We start from the raw sequence: 16354 nt of genomic DNA on the forward strand, positions 1-16354 counted from the left end.
ATTTAAGGCTTATCCCATATATTGAGTTGCTCAAAGACATTTTTTTTTTTTTTGTCTCTGGAAGTGTTTTCTAATTCTATGATCTGTGCCCCTTTTTTGTTTTTATTTTTAATTTTTCTGATCAAGTGTTGAAATTAGGTGGTCAGGTGAACTCCTCCTGGATTCTAGTTTATGGGGGGTATTTATCCTTAGCTTTCAGGGCTATTGTTTACATTCCTTCTCTCGCTATTTTAATTGTTTTAATTGGTATTCTAGAGAGAATTCAGAGGAGAAATTGCCTGACACTTTCTGTCACCCTGCCATTTACCAGTAATATCATTTTGCTTTATCTTCAACAGAATGAGAAATAATATTCATTTTCCATTCTGGTGTCTGTGAGCTTGGTTACATTGCTCTGGGCACCATGGAGAGGGATGGAGAGAGGAACAAAGTCATAGTGAGGTTCATGCTACAATAATAAATGTTTCTATTGCGTGGACTTTAGGGCATAGTGTATCAATCATGAGAATACTTTTCATTTCTTTGTAACTTCTGTACTTCTCTTGGGCCATTCTTAAAAGTGTGTCTCTGCAGCCTCCTTCTCTCATTCTTCTTTGTCCCGCTCTAGGTTTTCACTGGCATTTTTATGGCAGAAATGTGCCTAAAAATCATTGCGCTCGATCCCTACCACTACTTTCGCCGAGGCTGGAACATTTTTGACAGCATTGTTGCTCTTCTGAGTTTTGCAGATGTAATAAGCAGTAAATTTGAAAAGGGAAGCTGGCCATTCTTGCGTTCCTTCAGAGTGGTAAGGCACTTTCTTATTTTACTGCATAAACATAGCTGCCTGAGTGGAAAAAATGTTTTGAGCGAGTTCAATGGTTATCTTGGACTAAACTTTAATTTATCTTACCTTAACCCCAGAACCAAAACTGCACTCCTCTTCCTGCACAGGTCTTTAATAGCCTTGCAAGTCCCTGGGGGTCTTCGCTTAACTGAACCCCTATACCCTCAGCCCCTTCCTGCCAGAGATGAGCCTTTAGGCAATTGGGTACAAAATTGTGTCTCCCAGTGTGAGGACTCTGCTCCTTGCTCTGTGCACAACCCTTCCAACACTCTTTTTTCCCATGGAGCTCTGAGGCAATAAATATATAAGGGAAAATATTCCTGTCTCTCAGGTCATATTGGGCTTGCCAAGGGGGGTGAAGACTATAGAACGCAGGGAAGTAATGCAGGGGAGCTGACGGCAGGTGCTATCTCACAAGTTTCCTTCTCACTGCTGCCAGTGCTACATTCCTGTTCTGCAGTCTTTGCCCACTATCCAGTTTGGAAGCATTCTGGAAACCTTTACAGAGTACCTAATATAAACTGACATGAGGGAAGGCACAAAGATGAAGACATCACTGTCTTTGAGAAGTCTGCAGCACAGGAGTGATACAAGACTGGGCTGCATGCACAGTACAGTGCGACAGAGCCCAGGAAAGGTATAGACAGAGGACTACAGAGAAATCCAATCTGAGAAGGGGAACTAGAAAACCTCCAAGGTGGGATTTTGTCCCCTTTCAAAGATATTTACCTTTTTTTTTTTTTTCAGATAGGATTTTTAAGCCTATAGAGTAAGACACTTCATTCAGTTACCTAAATGTACATTTTATATTTTTTATACTTGGGATATAGTAAGAGGTTACACTGCTCAAAGTCAGGTGTTATTAAGCTCTTCTACTAATGTTTTATTAGCACTCAGGTAAGCAAAATTGCATTTGCTTTATCATTGTTTAGGCTTATTGCAGCCAGGCTCTAATGCACGGAAATCTGTGGCATTGTCTCTGTATGAGAATGGAACCACAGTTTTTTCCTGGGATGCTCCTAGCTCCCCTCTGAGTAGACAATGACCGTCCTCTTCAAGCAGAAGCCTTACTGACCTGCAATGTTTCCATCCCCAAATAGGGGATGTGCTTAACCAAACTGTACTTTGGAGTAAAACCGTCAGTTTATACCAAAAGTTAATATAAGAAACAACCTATAAAACAAGTTGCTATGTTTTCTCTAAGGTTGTTTCCTATAAAGTCTGTGAAGATCTAGGATAAAATTTCTCTTTGGAAAAAGTATACAAGTCTTGAATAGCTGGTTGCCTTTTCTCTCCTGACTACAAGTGCCATATTACTCTAATCATTCTCATGAGGCTTAGATTCAAACTCGTGGCCTGAATTACATAATGCAAAAGTTAGCAAACTTTTTCTGTAAAGGGCTACATGGTAAATGTTTTCAGCCTTACAGGCTATGAGGTCTGTGTGGCAACCATTAAACTTTGCCATTGTAGCACAAAAGAAGCCATAGACTTTCAAAAACCAATGAGCATGGCTATGTTCCAATAAACTTTATTTATGGATGCTGAAACTTGAACTTCATATGATTTTAATGCATCATGAAATATCCTTTTGATCATTGTTATTTTCTTTTTTGAGACAGAGTTTGGCTCTGTCTCCCAGGCTGGAGTACAGTGGCGTGATCTCAGCTCACTGCAACCTCTGCCTCCCAGGCTCAAGCCAGCCTCCCTCCTCAGCCTCCCAAGCAGCTGGGACTACAGACGCACGCCACCACGCCTGGCTAATTTTTGTATTTTTTGTAGAGATGGGGTTTCACCATGTTGCCCAGGCTGGTCTTGAACTCTCCTATGCTCAAGCGATCACCCACCTCAGTCTCCCAAAGTGCTGGGATTACAGATGTGAGCCACTGTGCCTGGCCTGATTATTTTTCAATCATTTAAATGTGGAAAGGTATTCTTGTCTCTGAGGTCATAGAAAAATAGGCAATGGACTGGGTTTGGCTCTCAGGCCAGAGTTTGCTGACACTTGGTATATTACATAGAATTCTAAAATATTCATTTTATATAATAATTATGTAGCTCAGTCACCATGCTGATCCCAAAGTTCTTATGATTAAAAAACTAAAACAAAATATTTCCTTTTTTTTTTTTTTGTGAGATGGAGTCTTGCTGTGTCTCTAGGCTGGAGTGCAATGGCACAATCTCAGCTCACTGCAACCTCCGACTCCTGGGTTCAAGCGATTCCCCTGCCTCGGCCTCCCGAGTAGCTGGGACTACAGGCATGCGCCACCATGCCCAGCTAATTTTTTTGTATTTTAGTAGAGACGGCGTTTCACCACGTTGGCCAGGATGGTCTCAATCTCCTGACCTTGTGATCCACCCGCCTTGGCCTCCCAAAGTGCTGGGATTACAGGCGTGAGCCACTGAGCCCGGCCAATATTTCCATTTTCAAATAAGAAAGTAGATACAGGTGAGCATTAGATTATGACAGAGATTTGATGGCTATGTTCAGGATGGATTTAACTTTGAAGAGAGTTTTGGATGTCATAAGTTTGGGTATATGTCATTTGCTTTATAGATGAGCAGATGGAGTTTGTCCTTAACTGGCTTTTCTTCCATTTTTGTTTATTGTCTTTTTCTACAGCTCAGGGTCTTCAAGTTAGCCAAATCCTGGCCAACTTTGAACACACTAATTAAGATAATCGGCAACTCTGTCGGAGCCCTTGGAAGCCTGACTGTGGTCCTGGTCATTGTGATCTTTATTTTCTCAGTAGTTGGCATGCAGCTTTTTGGTCACAGCTTCAATTCCCGAAAGAGTAAAAAACTCTGTGGCCTGACAGGCCCGACAGTCTCATGTTTACGGCACTGGCACATGGGGGATTTCTGGCACTCCTTCCTAGTGGTATTCCGCATCCTCTGCGGGGAATGGATCGAAAATATGTGGGAATGTATGCAAGAAGCGAATGGATCATCATCATCATTGTGTGTTATTGTCTTCATATTGATCACGGTGATAGGAAAACTTGTGGTATGTGTCTTAGATTTTTTTCAAAAAAAGAAAAAGATCCTACATGCCTCTCAAATGCATTATTTCATTTGCAAAACTTTACTAGTAAAAATTATTATTCTAAATATAATGCCAAATACATATTTGAAATATTCATTCAAATTTTGTTTGAGAAAAGTATGATAAGCATGAAAAAAACCTCTTTGACACATATTACTCATTTGACTGATGCCCCCAGATTTATTTTATTCCAGATGATTATTCTAAGACAATAGTATTCTCTTCCCCAGTGATTGGCTGAAATAGGAGTTTGTGAGTTAATTTGATGAATAGGATGTAAAGAGATGTCCACTGGAGAAATTTGGGAACTATCTTTTGTTCTTAAGAAATATGTGTTTTTAAAAAATGATCCCTTTACTTCCTCTGGGCTTTTTTATGACTGTGACCCCTGGAAAAGCCAGATCATGAGCTTGGAGCTGTGGTGGAATTGCCCACAGGGATATGGATCTGATATCCAGGACTGCTGTGCAATCCTCTCCTGTTTGCACAAATTGAGAGATGGTGTACTTTGTGCAGTTTCTTTAGGTCCCTGTTCCCCTAACTTCAATGAGGTATTGGTGCCTAGCCAGAGGGGTTTGGACCAAACCTGCAAACATTATGCAACCGTGAGAAGAGCCAGCCTAAAACAAAGCCAACACTGAGGCAGGTAGAGTGAAAAGAGAGAACGAACCTGTATTCGTGTCATAATTGGCCTGCTGTTCTATTTTTGAACTTCTTGTTATGCTACAGTTTTTTGTTGTATAAGCTGGCTTGAGTCTGTTACTTGCAGCTGGAAGCATAGATATTTATGAGGAGGCTAGTTAAGGGCACTTCATTGCCTTACTGCACAAGATCTTCAGGATCAAGTTGGGGCTATAGTGCAATATAATTAACTCTCTACACATGATAGCTTTATCCTAAGTACCTAATAAATGGTGTACCTAGACAGTAATGACACATACAAAAGCTCAGAAGAACAGGGCATCACCAGTGGGAGTGGGAGGAGAGCACTGAGAAAGGATTCGTGGAAGATTACAGAGCTTGAGAAGACCACTTATACAGTAAGGAGGACTTAGACAGATAGACGAGAGCTTAAGCAAAGATCCAGAGGTGGGAATTCTCACAGTGCAGCTGAGGAACTGTGACTAGACCCATTCACACCCACCAGGCACTTCTCTCCAAAGGCTGTCTATTGTCAAGCTGAAGAGAGCCACAAACAAAGGAATTTGAGGAGGTAAAGACAATGAATTAGAGAGTGTGTAATTATGAGCAAAGAACCCAGGTAGGAAGCTATTGGGATTCTGTGAATTTGAAGTGATATGTGGTTCAGAGGAAGAGTTGCATATTTGGTCCAACTCCCTTGGCTTGGCCCCAATACGTTACTAAGGTTATGGCAACAGGACCTAAAGAAACTGTAAAGTACATCATCTCACAAATATGCAAATAAGAAAGGACTCTACATTGGGCTTGAATATCAGATTCATATCCTTGTGGGAAATTCCAGCAAAAATCAAAGCTCACTATCCAGCTGTTCCTCAAGAAATGTACTCTTAATTTTGCCATATGGTTATCCCATTCTGCTTTACCCTGGTGAGGGTCTACTCATCCATGTTCTTTATATGTAGGGAAAGTGGACTTGGCTATTTGCACCCTTTAATTTCAATTTTTATTCATCGTACTGTTTCTATTTCTTTCTCAATCTTTTATTTATTGGATAGATGAACTTTCTTAGGAGACAGTGGGACATAGAACTCTCATTTGATTCTGTTTTTAGTCTTGGGGAAAAGTTGTCCTGGAAACCCACTATATCTTTTCCTTTGCTAAACTTTCCTTTCTTCTTGCTACCGACCCCATTCCCAGGTGCTCAACCTCTTCATTGCCTTACTGCTCAATTCCTTTAGCAATGAGGAAAGAAATGGAAACTTAGAAGGAGAGGCCAGGAAAACTAAAGTCCAGTTAGCACTGGATCGATTCCGCCGGGGTTTTTGTTTTGTGAGACACATTCTTGAGCATTTCTGTCACAAGTGGTGCAGGAAGCAAAACTTACCACAGCAAAAAGAGGTGACAGGAGGCTGTGCTGCACAAAGCAAAGACATCATTCACCTGGTCATGGAGATGAAAAGGAGCTCAGAGACCCAGGAGGAGCTTGGTATACTAACCTCAGTACCAAAGACCCTGGGCGTCAGGCATGATTGGACTTGGTTGGCACCACTTGCGGAGGAGGAAGATGATGTTGAATTTTCTGGTGAAGATAATGCACAGCGCATCACACAACCTGAGGCTGAACAACAGGTATGAAGGTTCACACATAGACTTAAAGGTCATACAAAGCTGGAGCTGCCACAGGGGCACTGGTAGCCTGCCCTTTTCTAGGCACTATGCAAGGAAAGTAAGGGTATAAAATGTGGCTGCCCTTTGATACCCATGTACACATCTCAGGACAGGTTCTTTATTGTGGTCCTGCAGGTGTGGCACAGATAGGTGTCAGAAGAGTTCAGAGGGGAGCAAAATCAGAATGGGCTGGGGTGACAGGGGGAATTCCTTTGGTTGAACTCTACAAGAAATGTAGAATTTGGACTGGCTGAAAAGTGAGGAAAAGGGGATTGGGAAGTAAACTGAACAGCATGTTTTGTTTGTTTGTTGGTTTGTTTGTTTTAGGAAAAAAAGGCAGTGCTGGGAACAAACTCAGTTTCTGCAGAGACCAATCTTGTGGGTGAGGAGTGGTGGGAGATGAGGGCTGTCAGGGAGTGTGAGGGTAATGGATACTGTATTAGTCTGTTCAGGCTGCTGTAACAAAATATCATAGACTGGGTAACTTCTAAACAAGAGAAATTTATTTCTCGCAGCTCTGAAGGCTGGGAAGTTTCAGATCAAGGCAGTGACAGATTTGATGTCTGAGGAGGGCCTGTTTACTGACTCATATTTGATAGCTATAAATTTCTCTCTAACCAGTGTTTAGCTGTATCCAATACATTTTATTTTCATTTTTATTTTCTATATATTTAATTATATTTTATCTTATTTTCTAATTCTTCTTATGATTTCTTCTTTGAACCACTGCTTATTTATAAATGTGTTGTTTAATATTTATAAATATCTCAAATTTCTATTTGTTATTAATTTCTAATTTCACTCCATTGTGATCAGAGAACATACTTTGTACAATTTCAGCCCTTTTAAATTTTTGAGTCTTGTTTTGTGGCATAGTGTATTGTCTATCCTGGAAATGTTCCATGTGTACCTGAGAAGAATGTGTATTCTGCCATTTGGAATTAAGTGTCTTATAGATGTCTGCTAGGTTTAACTGGCTTATAGTTTTGTTCAAATATTCCATTTCCCTGTTGATCTTCTATCTAGTTGTTATTCATTCATTTCTGAAAATGAGGTATTGAGATCTCCAATGTTTATTGTTGAATTGTCTATTTCTTCCAACAGTTATGTCAATTTTCATTTCATGTATTTTAGGGCTCTTCCATTGGGTGTATATATGTTTATAAATGCTATATCTTCCCAATATTTTGGCTCTTTTATCATTACAAAATGTCCCTCTTTATCTCTAGTAAGTTTTTTGTTTTTAAATCTATTTTGTCTGATGTTAATAGAGTCATCCCAGCTTCTTTTATGGTTGCTGTTTGCATAACATGTCTTTTTCCATCCTTTTATTTTCAATCTATTTATATCTTTGAACCTAAAATGTGTCCTCTGCAGACAGTGTATAATTGGATCTTGTTTTCTTATCTATTCTGGTGATCTCTGCCTTCTGATTGGATTGGTTAACCCATTCATATTTAATGCTATTGTTAATTCAGTTTATTTACTTCTCATATTTTCCTCTTTGTCTTCTATATGTCTTCCATGTTTTTTCCTTTATTATTTCTCTACTGCTTCATTTGCATTAAGAAAATATTTTCTAGTATAACATTTTAATAACTTTAGTTTTTTCAAAATCTTTTTGAAATTATTTCCTTATTTGGGTACTCTAAAATTTGACATATACATCTAACTCATCAGAATCTATCTCAGATTTATATTAATTCCAGTGAGCTATAGAAATATTACTCATATATAGCTCTATTTCCTCTCTCCTCTTTTTGTATTGTTTTTAATTCTATATATTATATTCATATATGTTAAAACCCAAACAACTTTTTTTATTATTGCTTAATGTAACTAGATGTCTACTAAAGGAGCTGAGAAAATAAAAGAAAATAAGTGTATATTTATAAGATTTATTTTAATAATCTTCTTAGTTACTCTTGGCTGTCTTCATTTGTTCCTGTGAATGTGAGTTACCTGCAGGTGTGATTTTCTTACTCCAATGCAATTTTGCTCCCACCCATATCCTTTGTGCTCTTATTAGCAAATATATTTTATTTCTATATGTTACATACCCAGCAATACAATTTTAAACATATTGTTTTACACAATTGCTTTTGAAATCAGCTAAAAGAAGAAAGGAAAAGAAATATATATTTTTTACCATACTTGTGTGTGTGTGTTGGGGGGTGTTGTATTACCATTTAGGGCCACTTGTTTTTAGCCTGGAGGATGTCCTTTAGTCTTCTTTATAAGGTAGGCCAACTACCAAAGAATTCTCTGTGTTTGTCTGGAAATGTGATTATTTCATCTTCATTTTTGAAAGATAACCTCACTAGATATCAAAATCTTGGTTCACTGTTGTTTTTTCTTTCAGCACTTTGAATATATCATATCACTGCCTTTTGGCCTCCATTATTTCTAATGCAAAGTCAGTGTTAATTTTATCAATGTCACCTTGTACATGATGAACCACTTTTCTCTTGCTACTTTCAAGATTTTCTCTTTTCTTTGTCTTTCAGCCCGTTTACTATGATGTGTCTAGGTGTATATCTCTTTGTGTTTTTTCTACGTGGGGTTTCATTGAGCTTCTTAGATGTGGAGTGCTAGGATTTGAATGTGTCCTCTAAAGTTTATATGTTGGAGAATTAATTCCCAAAGTAACAATGTTGAGAGGTAAGCCCTTTAATAGGTGATTAGATTATGAGGGCTCTGGTCTTATGAATGGATTAATGCTGTTATTGTGGGAGTAGTTTAGTTACTGTGGAAGTGGGTTCCTAATAAAAGAATGAGTTTGGCCCCCTTCCCTCCTTTCTCTTTCTTGCCATGTGATGCCTTCTGCCATGTTATGATGCAACAAGAAGTCCTTCACAAGATATTGGCCTGTTGACCTTGGTCTTCCCAGCCTCCAGAACTGTAGGAAATACATATCTGTTCTTTATAAATTACTAATTTCAGGAATTCTATTATAGCAGCATAAATTGGACTAAGACGTGTAGATTAACGTTTTCAATCAATTTTGAGGAGTCTTCAGCCATTACTTGTTTAAGTATTTTTTCTGTTCCTTTCTCTTTCCTTTCTGGTCAGTGTGCTTAATGGTGCACCACATTTCTCTGAGGCTCTTTTTATTTTTCTTTCTTTTGTTTTCTCTGTGCTCTTTAGATTGCACAGTCTCCGTTGATTCATCTTTAAATTCACTGGTTCTTGCTTCAAATGTACTGTTGGTCTCTCTAGTGACTTTTTCATTTCAGTTATGATAATTTTCAACTCCAAAGTTTCTATTTGGTTCTTTTTAAAATATAATTTCTATTGATATTTTGTATTTGATTGTACATTGTCATAGTATCTTTTATTTCCTTAAGCATTGTACCTTTTAATTCTTTAAATATATTTATAATGGCTTCTTTGCATTCTTTTTCTATTAGCTCTACATCTTGACCCTTTCATGTGCAGTTTCTGTTACTGACTGTTTTCCCCTGTATGGGTCCTGCTTTCTTGTTTTTTGCACATTTCATAATTTTTTTTTGTTTTGTTTTGAATTGGACATTTTCAGTAACATATTGTGGAAACTCTATAACTGATTCACTTTTCTCCTCTCTGAAGCTTCTTTTTTAAATGGTAGTCTGGCTAGACTATTTTAGTGGAATCCACTCCCTTTCCAACCCATCCCCCTCCATTCACACACAATGTGAAAGCTTTGGTGTCACTCCTAGGAGAGTACATCCTTGGATGTGCACACGGTCAGTCTAGGATGACTGTTGTTTCAGCAAGGCTATCTTTGTCTCCTTCTGTGATCTCTCTGTTAAGTTGTCTGCCTCTTTTGGTATTACACTTCGATTTTAGGCTCAACTAATTGCTAGATAATTGCTCTATTTTCCTTGACAATGCCATGGGGCATAAATTGCTCAACTGTCTGATTCAATTAAATTCAGGAAATGATAGCTTTTAAGCGCAGTCTTTGAGATTTGTTTTGACCCCAGGGGGACTCTCCTTAGCCATCACTTTCCGTAGTTCTTTGTGGTGAATTTGCTGACCTATGTTTTAGTTTGTTGCCTTTAATGAAGGAGATCTACCAGTTTCTTCTTATTTGCTTATGATCAAAATATCCAATATCCTTTGTTTTCAAGAGCACTTTTAGACTTTTACTTCCCCACACCACTTTGTTTCAAATAAAGTCAGTTCTATGGAGAGCTTCAGAGCTCTTTTTTCTTATGAATTACCTCCCACTCTGGGCAAACTCTCTTAAGCACAATTCCAGGCACTTGGGCAGGGGCAGTAGCCTCTCAACTTCTCAGTTTCCTTCTTCCTTAATCCTCCCCACCCCCAGAGCTTTTGCCCTACAAGTAAGCTGGAATGAGGGTGATTCTAGTATTCTTGGGCTGCCGCTTCTGGGATAAAGTCTCTGCCCTATGAGTGGAGGGCTAGATGGAAAAAGGGAGCCAACTTTTTGGCCACACTCACTAGAAATTTAGAGGCCTTAACTCAGAGTTGGAAGAGATAAAAAATGCTGGTGGCCTGCAGCTGCTGCTGCTTTTTTTTTTTTTCCATAACTCATGCATTTTTATTGGTAGGCATTTCATGGTGGTGTAATCATTTATGTATTGGAAAATGGGATTATTTTTGATGATACTAAACAGCGTTTCTTTATTTCTTTATTTTATTTTATTTTATTTTGTTTTATTTTTTTGAGATGGAGTCTCGCTCTATCGCCCAGGCTGGAGTGCAGTGGCGCGATCTCGGCTGACTGCAAGCTCTGCCTCCTGGGTTCCCACCATTCTCCTGCCTCAACCTCCCGAGTAGCTGGGACTACAGGCGCCTGCCACCACACCCGGCTAATTTTTTTGTATTTTTAGTAGAGATGGGGTTTCACCATGTTAGCCAGGATGGTCTTGATCTCCTGACCTCATGATCCGCTCACCTTGGCCTCCCAAAGTGCTGGGATTACAGGTGTGAGCCACCATGCCGGGCCAGCATTTCTTTATTTCAAATGCATTGAATGACCACCATGTGACAGGTCTTGCACTAAAATAAAATAAGTATGCAATAAGTAATTTTTTTTTGAGGCAGAGTTTTGCTCTTGCCACCCAGGCTGGAGTGCAATGGCACAATCTCATCTCGCTGCAACCTCTGCTTGCCAAGTTCAAGCGATTCTCCTGCCTCAGCCTCCCAAGTAGCTGGGATTACAGGCGTGCACCACGACGCCTGGCTAATTTTGTATTTTTAGTAGAGATGGGGTTTCACCATATTGGCCAGCCTGGTCTTGAACTCTGGACCTCAGGTGATCTGCCCACCTCGGCCTCCCAAAGTGCAGGAATTATAGGCATAAGCCACTGTGCCTGGCCTGCAATAGGTAATTTAACATGTAGGCTGTATTTTTTTAAATGTAAGCATTTAAAAAGATTTTCCCTTTATGCAGATATCATTGATGTGCCTTTCCATTCAAAAGGCTCAATATCTTTTTTTTCAATTTCATTAAAAAAATTTAATTTCAGTAGTTTTGGGGGAATAAGTGGTTTTTGGTTACATGGATAAGTTCTTTAGCCGTGATTTGTGAGATTTTGGTGCACCCATCACCACATCCCTTGATTAAGAGCTAGGGTAGAGGAGCCCTAAATTCTTGGCCACCTCAGTCTAGAGTGGAGCCTCCATAAAACTTGGCTGGAAGGGCCGGGGGGAGAGGTCAGATCATGGCTTAAGTGTCATCAATTTCTACCGTTCTTACTGAATTTCAGTAGATTTTCTTGAACAAATGTTTCTTCGTTTGCTGTGCACACTCAGAATAATTTCCAGAGACTTTAAATTATTTTTAAAACAGTTTTCACCACTTATGCTTATTTCCCTAGGGAGAACATCCACAGAGATTATCATGCTATCATCCAGGATGTGAAACTCTATATGACTTCTTTATCAAGTTCTCAATGTATTAATTTAAAGACATTTTCAGATTATTATGTTACTTTCATCTTTTTCTCAAGTGAATTCACCTCCTAGTTGTTAATTTTAGGAAGTCTACTGATTTTATGTTTGTTTCCTCATATATTTTGGAATGTTAGCTTAAAAGCTCATCTTTAGTGGGAGGATCTGTCATTCTCTTTGCGATCTAAATTCTATGATTGTCTGCAATAAATCCTTCTGTGGCATCCATTTCAGATCCATGTCTTATATTGCCAACTTTGGGTTGTTGTCTAATAATGATACAAGTCATATTGCAGATCCAGTCACTGAACCAGTGGGTACCTTTGCCAGGTCCTATTTCTGAGGCTGTACTTCTTCCTGTCTCCCTACATATGCAGCTTTGTACAATTGTAATTATAAGCATTTGCTACAGCATTTTTTTTTTTTTTGCTTTCTCTCTTAAGTGCAAAAACTTTACCTCAGCCCACAGTTTCAAGCCTTAAATATAGTTCTGGTTCCCTTCCTCATCTAGGGTACTTTTAGACACCATTACCTGCTATCTTATTTAAATTCTTACTACTTTATATTTCTTTTCTGTGTCTAGTCCACAGACAGGTTACCCCTTTTTGTATGTGTATGTTTGTGAGGTATATTTGTGGCTATATTTGTATGTGTATGTATTTTTACATGTGTGGAGAAACGTTCCTGAATCATGACCTTATAATGTCAGAGTTGCAAGAGTCTTCACATAGATGTTAGGATAAAACATTTACCCAAGATGTGACTGTAACCGGCAAAAGGGTCCGTCCGGCTGCTAGTTGCTTATGAAAAGAATTCAAAATAATAATAAATTATGATAAGAAAGAGCAATATTCCCTTATTATCTGTGCCAGCAAGGGGAAGAGCAGAGACCCATTCTACTCTTCAATTTGTGGAAGGAATGTGGGGGTTTTTAAAGAAAGGGTTTGAGATGCAGAACAGGCAAGAGGGGCTAGGAGGTGCCAGGTGGTGTGACTTGCTCCAGTGGCCCCTCTTGAATTATTGTCCCATGTGGTGAAGGGGCTGGTGCCATCATGGATCCTGCCAGGTTATAAATTAGTTGCAGTCAATCTTGTAGTCACTCTACAGCCTGAAGTATGTTCCGTTCTTGAAGTAATCTTGTTGGGGAGAGAATTCTAGAGGTACCTGGTCCCTGTCAGGATCTGACTCTTGAAGCTTCTAAGAAAACATATGACCACATAAAAGAACATGGTGTGTCCTTAAAAAGCATTTAGGTAAATAAATGTGCATAAGGTATGGGAATATAGTATGGGAAAGGAAAGGCAGTGGAGGCTCACAGCACATTCCAAGGCTGTATTTCATGGTAAGAGGTAACACATATGCAGTTTGTCTCAAAGTTGTATCTTGAGACTTGGAGGGGAAAGAGGAAGAGGAAAAGAAGAAAAAAATGTTTAAAACACAGTTTGAGGCTCAGCTGCCAAGCTGCTTGGTTACATGACTGTACACATCCTTATTAGATATTCCTGTAGTTCATCAGAACAAATGTATTTTTCAGTTTTATGTAATGATATATTTTCTTATTTTTCTTTATGTCTTTTAGTTTCCTGTTTTGCTAAGGAAACTCTCTGTACCCCGCATGATAGCAAGTTATTTTTCAAATTTTTCTTTTAAAATGTTTACCCATTTATTTTTACATCAGAATATCATAAGATTATATATTTTATTTTTACTGTATTATGGCATTGTGTACCATTTATTAAATAATTCATTATTTAGCCATTGAATTGAAAGAGCGCATTTAAAATATATTAAATCCCCATATAAATTATATTAAATCCCAATATAAGTTTTATTTCTGAATTACTTGTGGAGTTTTGTACCAGAACCATACTGTTTTTATTACATATCTTTGCAACAAGTTCAGTATCTGTTTCCTCTAGTAGTTTTCCCAGAGTTATATTATGTTAAGTTTTTCCAGGAGCAGTTTCTAAAGAGCAAAAAGAGTAATAATGTCAAAGGCTTATTCTCATGACAAAGAGAAAACCAAATAGCATTCAAACTTCTTTCATTTTAAGTGACATGTCCAGGAGGAATATTATTTCTATTCTGGGCTCTCTGTGTTAGGCCTATGAGCTCCATCAGGAGAACAAGAAGCCCACCAGCCAGAGAGTTCAAAGTGTGGAAATTGACATGTTCTCTGAAGATGAGCCTCATCTGACCATACAGGATCCCCGAAAGGTAATTTTCCTAGGATATTGTCAGAGGAACTTGTGGCTCATCCACACACCTTCTCCAGGATAGTTATTATGGAAAAATGGCACAATTAATGCAGAGAAAAGTGCAAGAATCGAGTTTTGAGCAAAAGTCTAGGCCAGGTTTCTCAACTTTGCTAGTATGACATTTGAAGCAGGACAATTATTTGTTGTGGTGAGCTTTTCTGTGAATTATAAGATGTTTATCCACATCCTTGGTCTCTATGCATTCGATGCCAGTAGCATCCACCAGTTAAGATAATGAAAAATGTCTCTAGACATTGCCAAAATGTCTCCTGGAGAGCCAAAGAAATAAGAACCACTGGTCTCGGCCTATTATTCCAGGAGGTGAGACAGTGGAAAATTATAGCCTCAGTAAAGTAGCCTTCTTCTCATCACATAATTGGAGTTAGGCAGCCTATCAGGGTTATGATCTGTAGGGAGAAAACGTGGAGGTACTGTATCTTCATATGCATTGCTATTCCTCAGCTATAGAGATGAGCTAGAGAGTTCTCTTCTGAAGTCAGGCTGGTCATAGCACTTAGAAAAGGACCCAGCAGGAGAGGTGTTTCTTGACACCTCTCATCCTAGAAACCTTTGCCTAGTTCATTTCATCCTTAAAAAATCAGACAATGAGAAACTCCATACTACCATGGTGAAAGAAGGTGTTAGTAAAAGGCACCCCCTTCCTTTTGTTCTGATGTGCAGAAGTCTGATGTTACCAGTATACTATCAGAATGTAGCACCATTGATCTTCAGGATGGCTTTGGATGGTTACCTGAGATGGTTCCCAAAAAGGAACCAGAGAGATGTTTGCCCAAAGGTAAGTGGCAGTATTTCTGCATCCAGTTCACAGAATCTTTGGATGGGGTTTCTGTTCTTCTTTGAAGCTCTGTGGTTTTAGTAGATATCATCTTTCTACTTCTATTGGGGACAAAAGCAATGAGTGGGCACCCATAGATTCTTGGGGCGATTGTCGGGTCTAGGCAGAGGGGATTTAAGGAAATTCTTGCTTTAATTGGGCTCCTCTCACACGGCCCAACATGCCAGGTAAACACTCTAGAAAACTCTCTTAGAAAGCCCACTGGGCCAATATGTCTGCCACTTTCTGTGCTTCCCAGGGCATTCAATGTCAGGGTATATTTGAGGTGAAAGACCAAGAAAAGAGTTTAGACATTGTAGTCAGGATGTTTAGCTTAGGAGCGAAACTGCCTGAGCTCAAATTCTGGCCTTGCCACTTATAAGCTGTGTGACTTGTTCAATTTAGTTAACCTCTCTGTGCTTTATCTCTAAAATGAGGGTAATAATAGTATACAAAGCAAATAGTTGTTGTGAGTATTAAATGAGTGAATATAAATCACTTAGAAGAGCATCTGGAACAAAAATAAGCAATCAATAAATGCAAGCTTTCCTAATTTCTTGAGTGAACGTAGTGGCTTTTTCCTATAGGCCTTTACTATTTCTTATATTCATTGTAGTGAACTTATTTGCACTGGTTTCCCCCATGAGGTCCTTAAAAACAAAGGCAGTGACTTCATCAGCATTGTATCTCTAGTGTAAGAATAGAAGCCGGCCCAGAAATGGGTTCAACAAATGTTGATAAATAAGTAAGTGACAACAAATTAATGAATGAATCTAAAAAAATTATCTATAAGTTTAAGACTAAATTGGGTCCAGAAAGACCACAAACAACAGGTTTCAAACTCACATTCCAGGTCGCTTAACAGCTCCAAAGCTGGACAGGAGTTGGATTAAGGATTTCCCGTAGATTGCAGTTCTCCTGATTTACGTTTGCACTGGCCCTTGAGGTGTGCATATGATGTCAACAGTGGAGATGAGAAAGAAAGGTGGTTTTATCAAAGAAGGGAGGAGTGGGATAAAAGCCAGGAAAAAAGTGTAGTCTTTTAGGAAGATGAAACTACTGATGTTCTTGGAAGAAGAAAAGAGGCAGAGTGAAGAGAGCCCATAGTGGTTTAAGAAGATGAGGAAAAGAGCAGAATGTTATAATCATCATGAAGTAAGGATCAGCAGAATTTGTAC

At 38.9% G+C, this 16354-nt stretch overlaps 1 protein-coding gene across 3 annotated transcripts in view; it reads left to right on the forward strand.

Moving 5' to 3' along the window:
- The window catches only part of SCN11A (sodium voltage-gated channel alpha subunit 11), a 193410-nt gene that overhangs the window by 138930 nt on the left and 38126 nt on the right, over positions 1–16354 (forward strand). For all 3 annotated transcript variants that reach the window (XM_030810198.1, XM_030810199.1, XM_030810200.1), the window contains 5 exons: positions 608–787; positions 3450–3833; positions 5712–6143; positions 14187–14300; positions 15023–15137. In XM_030810198.1, the coding sequence (XP_030666058.1) occupies positions 608–787; positions 3450–3833; positions 5712–6143; positions 14187–14300; positions 15023–15137 (1225 nt within the window). The remainder of the gene's footprint in view (positions 1–607; positions 788–3449; positions 3834–5711; positions 6144–14186; positions 14301–15022; positions 15138–16354) is intronic.

The sequence above is a fragment of the Nomascus leucogenys genome, chromosome 4, assembly GCF_006542625.1.
Source record: "Nomascus leucogenys isolate Asia chromosome 4, Asia_NLE_v1, whole genome shotgun sequence".
Taxonomy (NCBI): domain Eukaryota; kingdom Metazoa; phylum Chordata; class Mammalia; order Primates; family Hylobatidae; genus Nomascus; species Nomascus leucogenys.